This window comes from Pipistrellus kuhlii, unplaced genomic scaffold (assembly GCF_014108245.1).
Source record: "Pipistrellus kuhlii isolate mPipKuh1 unplaced genomic scaffold, mPipKuh1.p scaffold_m20_p_27, whole genome shotgun sequence".
Classification (NCBI taxonomy): domain Eukaryota; kingdom Metazoa; phylum Chordata; class Mammalia; order Chiroptera; family Vespertilionidae; genus Pipistrellus; species Pipistrellus kuhlii.
The window spans coordinates 3,678,723-3,696,813 of record NW_023425526.1 but is presented as its reverse complement, the minus strand read 5'-3'; the positions used below and the strand labels follow the sequence as shown (position 1 = coordinate 3,696,813).

General features: G+C 46.5%; 1 protein-coding gene across 3 annotated transcripts in view; it reads left to right on the top strand.

Annotated features, from left to right (window-relative positions):
- Positions 1-9,611, top strand: part of MRPS9 (mitochondrial ribosomal protein S9) — a 57,230-nt gene extending 47,619 nt beyond the window's left edge. For 2 of the 3 annotated variants that reach the window (XM_045587279.1, XM_036454009.2), the window contains 4 exons: positions 704-866; positions 1,947-2,055; positions 7,466-7,635; positions 9,350-9,593. In XM_045587279.1, the coding sequence (XP_045443235.1) occupies positions 704-866; positions 1,947-2,055; positions 7,466-7,635; positions 9,350-9,441 (534 nt within the window). In that variant the 3' untranslated portion in view covers positions 9,442-9,593. Of the gene's footprint in view, positions 1-703; positions 867-1,946; positions 2,056-7,465; positions 7,636-9,349 lie in introns of all 3 variants that reach the window. The other variant, XM_045587278.1, reaches the window with a different exon arrangement.
- Positions 9,612-18,091: the final 8,480 nt, after the last annotated feature.

Below are 18,091 nucleotides of genomic sequence, written 5' to 3'. Positions count from 1 at the left end.
TAGTTGTTTCCTTCTGCAAAAACACTTTAGAATGATTATTATGACTTCTAATTTTAAGGGGTTAATACCAAGTTGTTTACTTTCTAATCACATGTTCCAGAACTATTAAAAAAGTGCACAGAGCAGCAAGGATAATTTATGTCAAGAGGTTGCCCTTCAAGTCAAGTGTCTCTTGAATTTTTAAATAGCTTGATTGTTCGGTTTTAAAGGAAATCATAAACATTGAAGTAACACAGCTTGAACAGCTGAAGATATATTTGCCAAGTGTATTATGAAATATAATTTAAGAGTACATTTTCTCGAAATCAAACTCTTCCATTTTACTACACATAACTTACTGGAAATTATTTATGAAGCTCCTCTAAATATGGTTCTAATAAGAAGTAGAAATTACTCTTGAAGATCATCTAAATATTTTTTTGAAAATGAATTTAAATCTCAATTTCACATCATCAAAATATGGAGAAGCTGACTTCTTTGAATGACATATCTCTTTGTTTCTCAAAGAAGTGAGTGAGCCCTGAAGGTCCACGGGCAAGTGCTTCGTCTGCACGCTGCGTTAAAAGCAGCGTGAAGGTGCACAAGTGTCATTCTGTCAAAGCCATCATGAAAGCAGCACTGGAAAGATCAGTCTATCAAAATAGAAAAAATTTAGCAAATGCAATTACACTTGCATCTTCTAATGAGTTTTTATTGTGTGCAGTACAGGCAGTTCGTGCGGCTGATGGAAAGGTTACTGCAGAGCGGCGCTGCCGAAGAAGAATTTGTGCAGAGCTTCCGCCGGAGTGTCACTGTTCAATCAAAGAAGCAGCCCATCGAGCCTGTGCAGCGTGACGCGCAGGGAATGGCCTTCAGCACCAGCGAAGGTAATGCATTTAACGGAGAGAAGTGAGCTCCATGGCGACCATGAAACTGCAGTGATTTTTACTGCTATTGCTCTCTGGGATTCATTCAACTGGCTTGTTTATTTTTGTTGTTGCTACCTTGGAATTCCTCATTTTTAAGATTCTATTGAAGTTTGAAAAAGCAAGACCTCATAATATCTTAAGAAAAAATGTGGACATATTCCTGCACAATCATATTAACACTTTTTATTTTCACATATTTATGTGAAATCTTTTTATTTTTAAACTCTCAACTGGTAGAAACACTAAAACATTTTTAATAAAGGTTTCTTATATAAAATGAAAGTGCCCATAAATTTGCATATCAGAAGCTAAAACTATGAGACAGGAGAATTTTAGGCCCTCACTCACCTTCTCCTTGTAGGTGTGCAGACATTTGACATGGTGTAACTTGTAAAAATGAATGTACTAGCCCGGCTGGTGTGGCTCAGTGGTTGAGCATCAATCTATGAACCAAGAGGTCACAGGTCAATTTCCGGTCAGGGCACATGCCCAGGTTGCCAGCTCAATTCCTAGTGGGATATGCAGGAGGCAGCCATTGGTGTTTCTGTCTCCTCCCTTCCTCTCTGAAATCAATAAAAATATATATTTTTTAAATTAATGTATTATATGCCTGCAACTCTTACAAATTTAACATCTTGTCATTACTTTCATTTCTATCAATTATATTTTTTACTTTTCAAATATTTGAAAAATTATATGATTAAATATATTCTTATTGAATATAAAAGAACACTGTAAATGGTTGACTTCTTAAAGTAATATAAATATGAATTACTTTGTTTCTTGTGAAAACTAACTTAAAATCATTGTATTGTTTTTCAAATGTAATTGAAGAACAAAATTACCTCATAATAAGCTCTATTACATTGATTATGGCGTAATTTACCTATTTTTGGTTGACTTGTATAGTAGTCGTAGAGTTTCCTTTGTAGTGCTATATAATTGTTATTTGGAAGGAAAAAAATTTTAATGTGACTTTATTGTCTCAAAGCCCTGCTCTTTCAAATTTTTACTATTAGAAATTTTATATTTTTGAAGGTAAAAGAAAGAGTGCAAAAGCAGAGGCAGTTGTTTATGAACATGGAAGTGGAAGAATAAAAGTTAATGGCATCGATTACTTGCTTTACTTCCCTGTGTTACAGGACAGGTTAGTGTCTGGTTTTGCTTTTGCTTTTTGTTTTTAAAGAAAATATATTTCATCATGATCAATTCATTAAGTCTTGTGATATTCTGATTGCATTTGTCTTTGTTAATGATTTTTTTTTACTAATATAATTTATCAGACTAGCTAGAGGGAAGCTATCACTTTTTTGTCATATTTTCCCACAGATATTTCTTACATCCTGAAATGCAGACTGTGCCAAAATGTAAGAAAAGTAGATTTCCACTTTCTGTTCCCCTTGTTTAGGGGCGGCATAAACAAAACCAAACGACAACGAAAAGCAGCGATGGCCATCATGCATATTAGAAAAAGTCCACTCTGTCACTTCAGATGTTTTGCTATTCAGAGGAAATAAATTATTATATGTATATGAGAGTCCCGGTGCACGAAATTCATGCATTGGTAGGCTCCCTAGGCCTGGCCAGCGACCAGGGCTGATTGAGGTCTTCTGGCTGCCAGCTGGGGCCTCCCTTCCCCTGCTGCCAGCTGCTGGCCGGAGCCTTACTTCATTCTGCGCTGTCCCCTGTGGTCAGTGCACATCATAGTTAGCGATTGGTCTGGTTGAACTCCCGTGGGGACAATTTGCATATTATGCTTTTATCTATATTCTAAAGGCCCTTGCACGAAATTCATGCATGGGGGGGCTTCCCTCAGCCAGGCCTGCACCCTCTCCAATCTGGGACCCTTCAGGGGATGTCCAACTGCCGGTTTAGGCCTGATCCCACAGGGCCTAAACTAGCAGTCAGACATCCCTATCATAATCTAGGACCACTGGCTCCTAACTGCTCACCTGCCTGTCTGCCTGATTACCTCTAACTGCCTTTGCATGCCTGCCTGATCACCCCCAACTGCCCTCCTCTGCCATCCTGATCTCACCCCTAACTGTTTGTTCCCTTGCCAGCCTGATCACCTCTAACTGCTTGCTCCCCTGCTCACCTGATCACCTCTAACCGCCTCTGCTTTGGCCCCCCAACCATGGCTTTGTCGAGAAGGAAGTCGGATGTCTGGAAGATGTCCTGTTGACCCAGTCTAATTAGCATATTACCCTTTTATTAGTACAGATATAAATGCCAAGTGACCAGAACTACTGGTTACTTTGACACACACTGCGTCCCCAATCAGGGGAAGAGCCAGCCAGCCAATTTTCTGCGTCCCTCCCCCTGGCTGACCTGGCCCTGGTCAGCCCCAATCAGGGCAGGCCAGCCAGACCCCACCCATGCACGCATTTATGCATTGGACCTCTAGTATATACAGATTGAGCAGCCTCTTCCACCTTAAAAGGCTTGGCTGCACCCCAGTGCTAAGTATGGTGGTTTTCTTTCCGAGCTTTATCTTCTGGGAAACAGACAGGAATCACAAGAATCATTAGTGGGTGTTAGAGTTCAGAGCCTCCACATGTGCTCCTCTCAGGTCTCTGAGTCTCCTGCAAAGGCTTGTTCTTGAAACCGTTATTGTCTTTCCAGTATTTACTGTCATTATCCACAAGGAGCAGAGCTCTGCATGATTGCCCCTCCTTTCCGAATCCTCCTCCCGCTTCTTGAATGGGGAGAGGTTTTAAGGTCGGTGCGGTAGGGAAAGGGGACCTGCTGATGCAATGTAAGCTGGGCAGTGATTTCTTCAGGAAACGTATCTTTATCTGTGTGTGTCTGTGTCTGCTCTGACTCCATTTGGTGTGAATTAAACTAATTCTGCCATCATCCTCACAGGGGAACAGATGAGAAAGTTCTTATTTCCCTCATGAAAAGCTAGAGAGACCCGTCATTTTAACACTGGGGACTGCTAGGGGCGGATGACATTTCACCAATATTTGCCTGTTCATTTATTTTCAGATATAACTGATGATTTAACACGAAATCTCCATTTTGGCTTGATCTCACAATTAAGATATATTCTCAGAACTTATTCATTTAGAATTCAACAGACATTTAATAAGGATTGTCTGAGTCGAGGCTTGTTCTGGATTTCTGTGAAGATATTACAGTTATGTAAGATCTGATTTCTATCCTTAGGAAACTCTGTTGGGAATCCTATAGCTAGTCATGGTGGGAATGGGTGGCTAAACCGCCTCATCTGTATGTAGCTGGAGGCTCCCGGTGGCCACACCAGCATGGACTGCCTCTCCTCCTGTCGAGCAGCCCAGGAGCTGGCAGGTCAGCAGTGAGGGTGCTGGCCGGGCAGGACCACTGAGCCGGAGGAGGGTGATCTTGATGCTTCTCAGCTGCGGGACCTTAGCCAAAGTGATGCTCACTGAGATAATGCTGAAGTTGATTGAGCTGCTTGCTTTCCAGGGCCCTCTTTAGGCTGCCTTCACACCAACAGCAGCAGATCACTGGGAAGGTTGACCTTGCTTCCTTCCCAGCAGCCTCAGGAATTTTTTATTCATCACCACTTACGCAACCACTGTTTATTGCAGTGCGCCTGGAGTTGTGGAATACAAAGATCAGTAACCTTTCTGATTGAGAAAGGCCTTTGCTCTGTCATTCAACCAATAAAGCAGCTCTAAGTGATCATCACCGTACTGAAGGAGTGCATTCCTCACAGGACATGAGCCGTGTAGACGGGGAGATATGCTTAGTGGCTCAGCAATTATCCTCCTACATAACAAAAGGCTAATATGCAAATTGTCCCCCTTGATCAGGGGGTGGGGCCAGCTGGCCAACCACCCATGGTCCCTCCCCCACTTGCCCAGCCCGATCAGCCCCAATTGGAGCAGGCCAGCCAGACCCCACATGTGCACAAGTTTGTGCCCCTGGCCTTTAGGAAAAAGTAAGAAACTATGCAATTATATGTATTTTAAGTTACAAGATAATAGAATTGATATCCTAGAAGTAGTGTTCAGAGAAGATAGAAATGAGAAAGTTGTAAGTTTTGTGGGTTTTTTTTTTTAAATAACTTTTATTATATAACAAGGAACAAAGTAAATTTGATTCTGTTAACTCAGGATTTCATCTGGGATTCCTGAGGAGAGAGATGAATTATGAAACATTTTCAAACCATGTACCAGTTTGTAGTCAAATTAATTTAAATCGATAGCTATGTAGTTACTTTTTATTATTACCCTTTGGGTATTTTTTCATCTACTTATAAATTTAAGATTGTACCTCAGTGTATACCAATTTCTCAACTATCTAGATTCTCCCTACTGGTTCTTTCTTACCTGGACTACTATGGTGATACATCTCGAGTAAATGATAGTATTTCTTCCTGAATTTTAGTCTTAAGTTTCTTTAATAAGCAAGTGTTGGAGGATATTGAAATTTTAGAAATTAGGGCAGGAAAATGTTTAAACTCCCAGACAAGTGGGTGATCAGAGCTTGTCTTTGTAGCATCAGGGGTGCCAGGACTTCACTTGGCTGTGATGCATGCAGAGACTCCAGTGACGTGTGCATACGACAGTCCATAGATTTTATCTTGGCCTCGATCCTTGCTGGAAAAAATGAAATGATGGAGTTAGGTTATCAGTCTCTTAAATTCTCTTCAGTTATTATGATAAGATGGCTATTACTTATAATGAAAGGGTAATATGCTAATTAGGGCAGGCATCTTCCGGATGTCCACCCAGACCAAGCCACAGCGACTGCGGGCTCAGGCAACCATGGGCTCAGGCAGCTGCCTCGGCCAGCAGTGGCAGCAACAGCAGCGCGATGGGGGCAGCACCTTCCCCTGGCCAGCCCGGTCACCTCCCGCAGAGGGAGGCCAGACTGCGGCTTAGGCTCACTTCCAAGCCGTCAGTAGGACATCCCTGAGGGCTCCCGGACTGTGAGAGGGGCAGGCCGGGCTGAGGGACTCCCTCCCCCCAGTGCACAAATTTTCGTGCACCTGGCTTCTAGTTACTTATAATGACTGTTTCCACAACATTCCTATTTTTTATTTGGTTGTTTATTTGTTCAAAAGAGTAATATAGATTTATGTTTCTCCCTGTTGAAACAATATTGTTATAAGTTCCAGTGAACTGTGCCCTGGAAGGTCCCTTCCAGTACATCTTCCTGCATGTGATTGTTTTGGTAATGTCAGTCAAGGAGTGACACTTGAATGTTCTGTCTGTATTCATCTTTCAGCTTCACTGTGTTGTAATAAGCTCTGTTTTGGATATAGAAAGCTACTGTGTCAGTCAAAGCAAGCAAAATACAATAAAAATCAACTTTTCTAAATAAAAACTCAGCAGAGATATTAAGGTAAAATTGCAAAATCTAAGTACTTGGCAAAGGTGGTGGTGAACATTGCACCTGGCACATAAATGGTGCTCAGCAAATACGAGCTCAGTTGAGCAAGAGAAGGTCCAGTTCCATGTTCTGTCTGTGCTCCTCTCTCTAACCCTGTGGTGCCTGCCTGGGACCACATGGACACTTGCTGTTGAGGGACGCAGGCCTGGCGGGTTGTGCAGTCACCTGCAGTCAGGAAGCAGCCGGACCCTGCAGCTCAGAGAACTCTTCACAGCGATATGTGTTTCATTGGGGGATCGGGGGCGTTGAATGTGGTTTTAGTAACTTTACAAACTATCAGGATGTGCATTGTGTGTGCATTATACAAGTGCATTGCAGCATGCTTTATTTAGTGATTTCAGTAGCATTGGAAGCTGCATGGGGAAGCCCATCAGTATTATATCTGATCCTTAATTCCAGCGAGTTAGATTCATCTGATTAATGGAGTTTTCCAACTTTAAGGCTTCTTCAGAAGTTATTTCCAAGCCTCACAAAAGTCTTATGAAGATAAAAGTAATCAATTATAAGATAGTATATTGCTATATCCAAGAAAAAGAGAAATAAACCTTGCTCTCAGCAAAACATCCTAAATATCAGATATATCAGTGTTCCTGGCCTCTATGGCTCAGTTGTTTGGAGTGTTGTCCCGTGCCCCGAAAGGTTGCAGGTTCAGTCAGTGCATGTACACAAGGTAACCAATTGACGTTTCTCTCTTACATCAGTGTTTCTCTCTCTCACCCCCTCTACCTTCCTCTCTAAACATCTCCTTGGGTGAGGATTTGAAAAAAGAAAAGAAAATCCCTGGTCGGTGTGTCTCAGTTGGGTTGGGTATTGTCCCATGCACCAAAAGGTTGCTGGTTCAGTTCCTGGTCCAGGCATGTGCCTGGGTTGCAGGCTTAATCCCAGGAGGGAGTACATCCAAGGCAGCTGATCAGTGTTTCCCTCTCACCGATGTTTCTCTTTCTCCCCTCCCCTTCCTGTCTCTAAAACTCAATAAAAATATTTTTTAAAAAGAAATACTAGTGCTTCTTCACAATGGATTAATTAAGAAGTATGAAAAATATAGTAATGGATTCATCCAGAAGTATGAGCACTTAGTGCCCAATATGGCTTTTGTAAATGGTCAGAATTGAACCGTGTATAAAGTCTTGTGTTACAGTTAACTTAACCACATTCCTGCTGCTGTGCTTCAGAGAACAGCTGATGTTCCCTTTTCACTTCCTGGACCGACTGGGGAAGCACGATGTGACATGCACCGTCTCCGGAGGCGGCAGGTCGGCGCAGGCTGGAGCCATCCGCCTGGCAGTGGCCAGAGCTCTGTGCAGCTTTGTCACCGAGGAGGAGGTGGAGTGGATGAGACAAGGTACGCGTTGCTGTGGGAGGGAAGTGTTCGTTTTATTCTTGTACTCCTTACCTGGACTCGGGAGAAAGCAGCTCACTGTGCAGCACTGCGTGTGCTGCCTTCTCTTTTCATGCTCCAGAACTATAGCATTGTCATTCAGTTTTGATTTCTACAAAATGAGCTGAATTAGAAAAAGAAAAGGGAGGCATTGTCAGCATCAGAGGAAATTTATTTGGATCTCAAGGCATAACCATTTTATCAAGTGCTGCTCTATTGTATTTACTAGATGGATTGGTTGTCTTTGTTTTATCATGGAAAGTTACAATAATTATTTCACTTAATGGTGAAGCCCTTAAGGTATGTATTTCTTTCCAAAATTATTGGAGATTTCCATTTTTTCATGGTGATGTTTGTTCGAATTTCATGTTATCTAGCCTCATGTAATCCCATGACATGGTCGTGGAAACAAGTGTGAGAATGAAGATGCACTAAACTTGTTCGTTAGGGCACTGCTTCTGCATTTATGATAAATCAGGACGGTTCTGGCTGCAGATTTTCTTTGCACTCTTTGCTGTGGCTCCTCACTCCCCCCTCCCCCAGGCCCTGGCTCCCCCAGACCTTCCCCCAGCCCCTGGCTCCCGGAGCTGTACTGCAGACAAGTGCCACCTAAGGCTGAGCCTCCTTGCATGTGTCAGCCTCTTCACAAGCCATTTGTTTATAAACAGCTCACCATTTTGTGAAATTCATACCTGGTCATTAAAATCATTTTATAGGGTCTTAACAATTCTGCTAGTGTGAGTTACTGTGCATACTGAAAAGTAATAAAACATTATCACTTATAATTTCAAGTAGAATTTAAACAGGTCTTATCTGCATTTTGTTCAAAATATTCTTTATTCCATGCCATTTAGTACAAGTAAAGTGCAGAGGCTATGGGTACATGATCAGCACTTGAAGTTTTCCTTTGCTGGGTGGTCATGACAAGGCGTCTCATGAAATACGCACGTGCTAGTGTTGGAAGAGTTAAGGAAGGAGGGAAGGAAGGAAGGAAGGCAGGCAGGCAGGCAGGGAAACGGTGAAAACACTGTGATCTATTTACATATTTATAAAAGCTTTCTTATTGCCCAAGTTTTGAAATCTGTGGTCTTTGCTGATATGCTCATGCATCCATGTGGGGTCCTCATTGGCCATGCAACTATGAGCAGCTCCTTAATTGTGGGGGAAGCATCAGTGCTCCCGGGTACTGACCAGGGCCGTGGAAGCCTCATTTACACTGACTTCTTCCGGGGTGAACTGCTGACGATGAGAATGAACCCTACAACTCACCGTTTATTCGAAACAAAATGCCGGGGGTATTATGATGCCATAAATTAGAATAAGATTGTTTTTCTCAAACATGCTCAGTAAATCATATTGTAAGTATGTGTATGTTCATGTATACTAGTAATACATGGTGTCCATATACCTCCTTCCGCCCGGTGTAAGTGTTTCTCCACCTCTCGGGTTCGCTAAACTCGCTCGCACCTGGAATGATGGGAGTGCGGCAGTTCCTCTGCCTGAGCAGCAGCCTCCCACCCAGGAGCGGCTTCCGCTTCGGTGAAACAGGTTTGAGAACCTGAAAGTGACCAGTCCTCATGCGATGAGGAGAGCAGACTGAATAGTGTCATGTGTTTGGGGAAATATCCTGGAAGAGTGTGTTTCCAGGGCTTGTCACGCTTCTCTCTCTCTGCTGCAGCGGGACTGCTCACGTCCGACCCGCGGGTCCGAGAGCGGAAGAAGCCGGGCCAGGAGGGGGCCCGCAGGAAGTTCACCTGGAAGAAGCGCTGAGCCGCGGCCGAGGAGGGGCCGCGCCCCTGCTTGTGGCAGACACACCCCGGCCGCCGTGGGCGGGAGGGCCACTTCAGACTCTGGGTTGTGAGCGCTTACTTTCAAATGCTGCTTGGCAAAGGGTACCTTTCAAAAATCACTTTGAAAAACGTTAGCTTCCGTCTGCTGCTTATTTTTTTAGAAGAAGTGTAAATTCATAGAATCTCAGCATCTTGGACCTGAGGGGAACACTGAGCAAATGCCCATCCAGTAACCTCGTTTTGTGGACCAGAAAGCCCAGCCCCGTCTGAGGGTAAGCCACTTTGTTTCTCATGGGACTGGGCTTCAACTCATCTCTCCCGACTCTCGTTTGCCCGCATGGCAGTGGCCCAGCAGTTCCCACACTGAGGGGAGCTGGTTCGGGAGCAGAGGGAGTGAGGGCGAGGCCGAGCTGCCCGGAAGCTGTTGAAGGCTACAGGCCAGTTTCCCCACCTCGGCCCCTGGCAGTACCATCCTCTGCATATGACTGCTTTTTTAACTGCAGTCTACATATAATTGACTCCATGCAGGTTTTGTCTTCCTCTGCCTGGCTTATTTCACTTTGCACAATGCCCTCCAAGTTGGGCATAAACTTTTGGTTATAAGGCGAATTAATTCTGAGGATCTCATACACAGCATGGTGACTGTAGTTAATATTATACGGTATCATTGACATTTGTTAAGAGGGTAGATCTTTAAGCGTTCTCACACACACAAAAAAGAATAACTATATGAAATGATGGGTATGTTGATTAACTCAAGTGGTGGGGCCCCTTTCACAGTTTATACATATGTCAAATTGTCACACCGTGCCCTTTACGTGTCACCATTTTATTTGTTTACCCTTCCGTAAGGCTGGGAAATAGACAGTGAGCCTGCCCCCGAGTCGGGAGCATGGGGCAGCGAGAGGCCGGAACTGGAGGAGCGGCCTGGGAGGTGGGAGTGCTGTGAGGCGGGGTGAGGGATGACAGCAGTGCCCGCTGTGCAGCTGGCACCGGCCCTCTGCAGCTCCTCCACAGCGTCCTGGAGCGAACGCCAGTCACATACTCACCTGTAGCTTGAGGAGATTGTAAAACGTTGAAATACTTTCCAAAGTTTTCTGGATGTGTGATTTTGCTGGCCTCTGTCAATTCGTTGCTTTCACATATGCCCACAAGGCCCATCCCTATGGTGTTAAGAGCCGCTGCCTAAAGGAGGGTTTTTGCACTTTTTTTTTTTTTAAGGAAATAAGACTGGTTTTTGTGTGCAACAGTGAATCCAGCAGGTAAAGCAGAGCAGCTGTGGGTAGGGCGTGTGGTGAGAGGGCCTGCCCCGGCGGGAGGAGTGAACAGGGAACAAACGGCCTTCATCTTAAGCTGGCACATGGGTGTCCACTGAAGTGTACCTTCCCGTGGGGTGGATACGGTTTTCATTATGAGCTATTGTATGATGCCAGTAAGTAGAAGGCCTTCCTGCAGGCCACGTGGAGGTTCCAGAACGCTCTGCGGTCATGTGTGACTGGCAGGCTGACCTCCGTGCACCTGACCGCTCACGGGAAGTGGGAGAAGGACGGCGCCTGTCCGGGCTGGCGAGGGCCCCTAAAATGCCCGAGCAGCGTGGCCCACAGGAAGTGCTCCATGCAGGGGGTTCGGGTTCTCGTGAAAATCCTCTCCTTGTCCCTGTCCTTTGGTTAGACAGAAATGCACGGCAATCAAGTTTGGCGAGGGAGGAATACCACGGTGAAAGGTGGTTCCCTTGAAAGTGAGTGGCAGTCGGTCCCTGTGTTCTCTTCAGGTAGCACCGAGTTCATTGACGGGACAGCGGGAAACAGCATGATGGGGATGTGGTGACCAAGTGTCCCCACATCCGTTAGAATCCGTAGGTGGACCTGATGCAGGAACCCCCAGGCCTGTGCCCAGCCTCTCGCAGCCGGCGGACTGCAGAGGCAGTGGCCGTGGGGACTTAGACATGACAGGAGGGTCAGTGCGCTGGGCCTCACGGATCCTGGAGTCTGTGCTGCCAGCAGGAAGGCCAGAGACCAGAAAGTAAGTCGTCAATAAATCATCTCTCTGCATTGCCACCTTCTTTGGCGAATGACTTTGTGGGGTTCAGAACTTTGTCTTATTCTGAGCCTTTGATAAAACATAATAAACTCGTTGCTAAAAATTGAAAGTAATATTTGAACACCATGCTATAAAAACTGCTGTACTTCAGCACTGAGCAAAATCTTACCAGAGAATTTTCTCCAGCATTTCTCAGAGGGTAGTGATTACTACTGAGCTGCAAAATGTAAAATTTTTTAAAGAATTCAAGTCCTATCTGTTACTTTTCCTTCAACACGGGCCATTAGCTTTTTATACTAAACAATCAATAAAATTAGTGTTACATCAAAAAGAAAGGAGCCCTAGGCAGGATTACATATTTGGCTAGAATGAGAAGACAAAGGCCATGACTGGAGGGAAGGCTGTGCTAACCCTGTGTTTGTGCCGCGCTGACCCGCCCCGTGCCTGCCACCTGCCGCCCTGGGCGAAGCAGCCAGTGCGTGTCCTCACCACACTGCCCACCACGGGGCTTCCGCTCCCCGCCACCCAGAGGCCAGGCCCAGAGGACTCGGGACAGCCCTCGTGCCCCAGGGCCACCGACGTCACTCCACCAGCCGCCTGGGCCTCCTGCCCCACCTGTGTGTCCTCGGTCGCGGGAAAGGCTCTGGCCTGAGTCCGCTGGCTCCCTCGCCCCTGACCGCCCGGTGCTGCCTCGTGGGCCAGCCATCGTGTGCGGCCTCCGCTGGGAGGGCCTCGGCCCCGTGGCAGTTGTCCTCTGCCCGCGGGCTGCTCACCACACCTGAGTAACAAGCCCGGGTTTTACACAAGCCTCAGTCTCAGAGGCACTGTGTATGCACTGAATGAAGATCCCCCGTAACTGCTATGGTGTGTCGACCACTTTTGTTATTGGATTTTTAGTCATCAAACATTACCAAAGTTCTAACTATCAGCCATCAAGTTCCTTCTAGAATTTTTTTTTAATCCTCACCCCAGGATTTGTTTTCATTGACTTGGGAGAGAGGGAGGGGGAGGAGGGAGAGAAACATCAATATGAGAAACATTGCTCAGTTGCCCCCTCACAGACACCCCCATTGTGGAGCGAATGTAAAACCTTTTGGTGTACAGGATGGTGCTCCAACCACTGATCCATCTGGCAGGGCCTAGGAAATGTTTTTAAGGAAGGGAGGAGACCCTTTATTAGAGTGGTAAGTTCCCATTACTTTTATTAATTCTCTGCTACTTAAGCTTTAACAGAAGTTAGGACCACCAGTCTTTGAAAACTGATCATGAGAACTCCAGATGTATTGCTTTCTCATCTTCCCAGGACCTAATTGTATTTCCAGCAAAAATGGAACCTACGCAGGGGCCCAGCCTCGCAGCGTGAGGTCCCTCCTCTCTGAAAGGTTAACACCAGCCTCCCCATAACCCACTGCACGCACACCCTCTCCCCTTGGGCACACCTCTCCCCCTGGGCCCGGTGGTTCTCATGCCCCCACTGTTACGGTGCATTTCTCTCAAAAGTTCAGAGTACTGTGTGCAGTGGGGAGGAAATGGTGGCGGGAGATGTGCTTCATAGTGATGTTTAAAGCTGCTATTCCATGTGGGGGTGGTTACATTGGGTTAGATGAAGGTTCTCTTGGTTGCAGTTGCAAAAGCCTTGAACTTGGCCTGTAGTCGTCAGTTGATGGTTTAAACTGAGAAGGGGCATTTCTTGGGTGGATGTGTGATGCATGGCCATCCTGCAGGTCTCACCTCATGCAGGCTGCGGCCTCTGCCGGCCCGGAGCCCCCATCAGCTCCCAGGCCGCACAGCCCCGTCCGCTCCTCAGACTCTTCCAGAAGGTGCCAGGTTCGCTCCTCCATCCGTGTGAATGGGCTCTGGGGGCTGGGACCAGATGGGAGTTACAGCAGCTTCCAGGGAACCAGGTGGCTGACCTCGAAGACAATCCCTCCTGTTACACCCGCCCCTCCGCTCCAGCTGGGCTGCTCCTCTGTCCCTCTGTCCACGGACCCAGCCATGCCCACTGAGAGGCCTGGGTCCCACCTCCAGCCTCCATCTCTGAGTCCACAGCACCTACCTGTGCATCTCAGCACTCATCCTGAGGAGCCCTGGTGCAGGCAGGGAGAGGGTCCTGCTCCTCTGCCCGGTGCTTGGACACGGGCCACACAGCTGAAGCCCATCGTGCTGATCCTCACACTGATGTTCAGGTGGTGGGCAGCCTGCCAGGCTGCCTGATATGTCTGGATTCTCCCGTCAGTCATATACATCTGCTGATCACGCCTTGGGTCCAGAGTAAGGTGGTTACAACAGTAGTTAGGTCAGAGTTCTTTACCTTCAAGTAGAGTCTAGACAGAAATACAACGAAACAATTAGGAGGCAGTTAAGTCTGCTGGGAAGTGTTGACGGAGTGTGGTAATGGCTGGCAGAGGCAGCCAGGACCTTACCTGTCAGGTTGGGTGTGGTCCAGGCAGCTTAGCCAGGGGAGTGTCCCTTTCTCCTCTCACATGGCTCTGAAGTTGAGAGAGGGGCCTGATGGTCAGGAAACCGTGGCTTCACTGAGCCCAGCTTTCTGATCTGAAAACGAGGGCAGTGTCCCCACTTGGCGGCATCCTGGGGCTACGTAGAGATCTTCGGTGAAGCCCTAGCAGTTTCAGAATCGACAGTCCTGGGTGCACAGCTGTGCCCGTGTTGGCCCAAACGGGCAACACTGCTTCAAGGAGACAGTGAGCCCGGCCACAGGCAGTGTTTGGAGAGCATGTGACATGCATATTCGCAGCCAGTTCGTCCTTCTCAGCAGCCCTTTCCCCTGAGAAGGCCATTCCGGTTGGCTCCCCTGGTCTGCGTGGAACGGCATTTTCTCCCTGTAGCTCGGTTGCCTGGTCCGAGTCCATAGGTCTCTCCTAGGGCTGCTCCTCCATCTTCCCTTCGCCTTCACTTGCCTGCCAGACTGACGAGGGTTAGGTAGCTATAGCTGTAGCTGTAGCCTGACACAGGCCTGGGAGGCTTTCTCTGTAGACATCTTTGCAAAAACTGCCCACGCTAGAGGCCATATGCAGTTATCAGCACTAGTTTTTCAAAATTTTTTCAAACATTTGAAATACAGGGAAATTCTAATACATGGTGGAGTAACAGGATTGGCTGAAAGCAAAGGGCTCTTGCCCAGGTAGGCGTTACGTTCAAATAGTAATGCCAAGGGCTCCACTACCCCAAACGTCCATCCAGGGCCGGGTCCATTCAGGGCCGGGTGCAACACAGCACCAAGAAGAATTCCTGTGCAGTTCGTCATGACAATAGCAGTTCGTCATGACAATAGGACAGATTCAAAATGCCTTAGTCACGTTATTTAATTTCTGATGTTCTTGCTCCTTTAAAAATGCTTGTTTAAAAAGCACAGGGGATTAACCCTTACAGTTTGTGTACATAGAGGTCTCTAGACAATGAAATTATTAGTCATTTTTACTTTCTTCTTTTATATAAGGCTTGGATTGTTTAAAGCCCATTCCTAACTTTATGACAGAAGAGAGAAGAACATTGTGACTTTTGCTGTGAGGAAGTGTCCGATTTTTCTAGATACTTGTGTTCTTGTTTAACCACAAGAGGGAGCAGTTTACAACCGAATAAGCACTAAACGCAGAGAAAGGTGGAGTGGGATGCCTGCCCCTATTTAAACTTCATCTGGCTGATTCCTGTACATTGTAGAAGCACCAGGTGTATTGATTATATCTTTAATTATTTTTTGTTTTGTAATTCTCACCAAGGACATTTTTCCCATTAATTTTTTAGAGTGAGTGGAAGGGAAGGGTGGAGGGAACGAGAGAAGCTCCGATGTGAGAGACACCTCTTGTGGTTGCCTCTGACCTTCAGTGAGTGGGCTGATGCTCTGACCACTGGGAACACTGGTAAGGGCTTGGTTATATAGTTAAATCCATCTATTGCAGACAAATCTCTAAACTCCGATTTATTTTTATGTGTATGCTTCAACTTTATGTATTAGATTGATTACTTTTATACTTCTTGGCCTTTTGGCTAAGATCAAGTGTATTAAATTCATTCCTTTTAATGAAAGGTAAATTGTTAGGTGCTGGACATTGGGTGCCATTTAGCACCGGTGGTCTTGATCTGGCATCTAGAAGGATTCGGCAATCTGGAGAAGGGGCTGTGCATAAATTAAATAAGAGTTTGAAGACGAAGCATAATTTTGAAAGGTATATGGGGGGTCAGAGGAGCCTGGCTAAAGAAACCAAGTTCTCCTTGTCTCAGGACCCCTTGCTTTTTATTAACACAAATTGTCCTAAGGCAAGGTGGAGATATACAAAGGGTAGGGTTTCATACAGAATCCATTGTGAGAATGGAGAATAGCCTTTGGCTGTTCAGGTGTTCTACCAACAGGAGGCAATAACATGTAGATTGAGATGCCCTGAGCTGTCTGGCAGCCAACAATCATCTTTTTCAGGTTTGGGGAAATGCCTTTAGCCATTCCCAACAGGCGATAACATATGTGACTCAGCCCTTGTTGAGTCCCCACGTTCCATCAACCTTTCAATGAAACTCTTGCAAGTCTGACCTGCTGGAATGGGCTCCCACAGTTAGGGAGACTAGAAACACTGCAGCGCACACTTGTTTAGCAGCAGCTTCTTCCAGAGGGAAGGTTCGTGCAAACCAGCGTCCAGCACCCCCTGCAGCGCCGCAAGCTCCCCCATAGGGAGTAGCTGCGCTTGCCTCCCAGTTGCCATTTCACAGTGTACCTTTATGTCAGTGTCTTGAACCCTAACAAGGAAAAGTCTGCGCTGTCCTAAATGAAATGACAGTGGCCAGAGGCTGGAAGGGAGAGACAAGAGGGGTTAGTCAGCGAACAAGGGCAGGCAAAGCCAACGAAAGGCTGCTCACACTCCTGAGTGTGTGTGAACCTTGAATCAGCTTTTTAAAATAAAGTTAAATTTTTTACATAAGGTGTGTGGATTCTTTTTTTTTTTTCTTCACTAAAAGACATGCTTAAAAAGGAGGGAAAGGGGTGGGGGGCAAGGGAAAGAGAGTGAGAGTGAGAGAGAGGTGAGAGAAATATCAGTTGTGTTCAGGGATCAAACCTGCAGCCCAGGCTTGTGCCCTGATGGGGAATTGAACTGGTAACCTTTTGGTGCCCAGGGTGATGCTCAACCACTGAGCCCTGCGGCAGGGCTGGGTCAGCTTTAAGGGGCTGTTTTTCCAATTAAGTGAAGAGAATGGCCAGGTGCCGCCAACCACCAGGCGCCGCCCCTTCAGTTACACAGTGGCTTTCTGGCTGTTGCCCACACCCATTCAAAGAGCACAGCTTCCTCCTCGCAGGCCCTGCGCTGGCCTGGGATCAGCCCTGCGTCCCCTCCCACCCCTGCTCTGGCCGCTGTAAATCCTTCCACGACAGCACACATCTTTCTTCCTCTCGCTGTTCCCACCGAGGCGCCCCTCAGTCCAGGACGGGCACACGCCTCCCCACTGCCTGCTGCGGCTGGTGTGGGCGCACACCTGAATCTGGTCCTTTCTGACCAGCCCTGGGCTCAATAAAACCGTTTCAGAAAGCTTTTAGCCATGAACGTTTTCTGTGTAACGCCATTGATAAGCTATGTGTGTACAAAAAAAAAAAAAAAAAAAAAAGCAGAGGACTTTGATTCAAAATAGAGGAAGACAAGTATTACAAACTATAAACCACCTCCTGCTCTAGCGGATGTAAATTCTTCCGTTTAGCTGTTCCAACAGGTAAACTACATGTGTGGCTCATCCCTTGTTGAGCTCCCCAAGCTTCACCAACCTTCTGATGAAATTCGTAATTATGACATGCTGGAATTGGCTCCTAGGGGACATGCCAGGAGAAGGAAACTCACTGGCCATGTGCTGTGCACAGGTGGGCAGAGGGCCCGCTCCTCCCTTCTTCCTTCCCACCAGACCCATCCTGCTTGACACGGGGCTGAGAATGGTGCTGCAAGTTGAACCAGCATGTTTGCCTCCAAAAGCATCCAGTGCCCTGTGGGCTGAGGCAGGCTGCTGGGGTCAGGAGGAGGCACCCAGCACTCCATCTCAACATCCCTCCAGAGGGACTCCTAGTGGAATCACTGCATCACGTAGAGCCACCTGCTGGACCTCAGCACCAACAGAGTCCAGGGGAATTCGTCTGCTCCCTCCTGCATGCGGCAATAACAATGAGATACATGCAGCAGGAGGGCAGCATTAGGACTCAACATGAGTTTGACAAATGGAGAAAGAAAACAAATCACCCTTAATCTTACCATCTCCCCATCCAGTAGCTAGGATCATTCTTAGGAATTTTGTTGTTATACATTTTTGCTGGGAACCAATTTCAACATGTCATAATTACAGCTAAATGGCACTTCCCCCAAACCTGAATAGGATAATCACATGCTGCCAGACAGCTCAGAGCAATTGATCTGCATGTTATTGCCTCTTGGCCAAACACCTAAATAGCTGTAGGCTACTCCCCAAACTGACAATGCTTCTGTAAACTCTATCCTTTGAAACCTTACCCTTTGAAGTGTATGCTTCCACTTTTCCTTAGAACAAATTGTGTTAATAAATAGCATAGGGTCCTTAGACAAGGGGTAGTCTTCATTTCCTTTAACTGA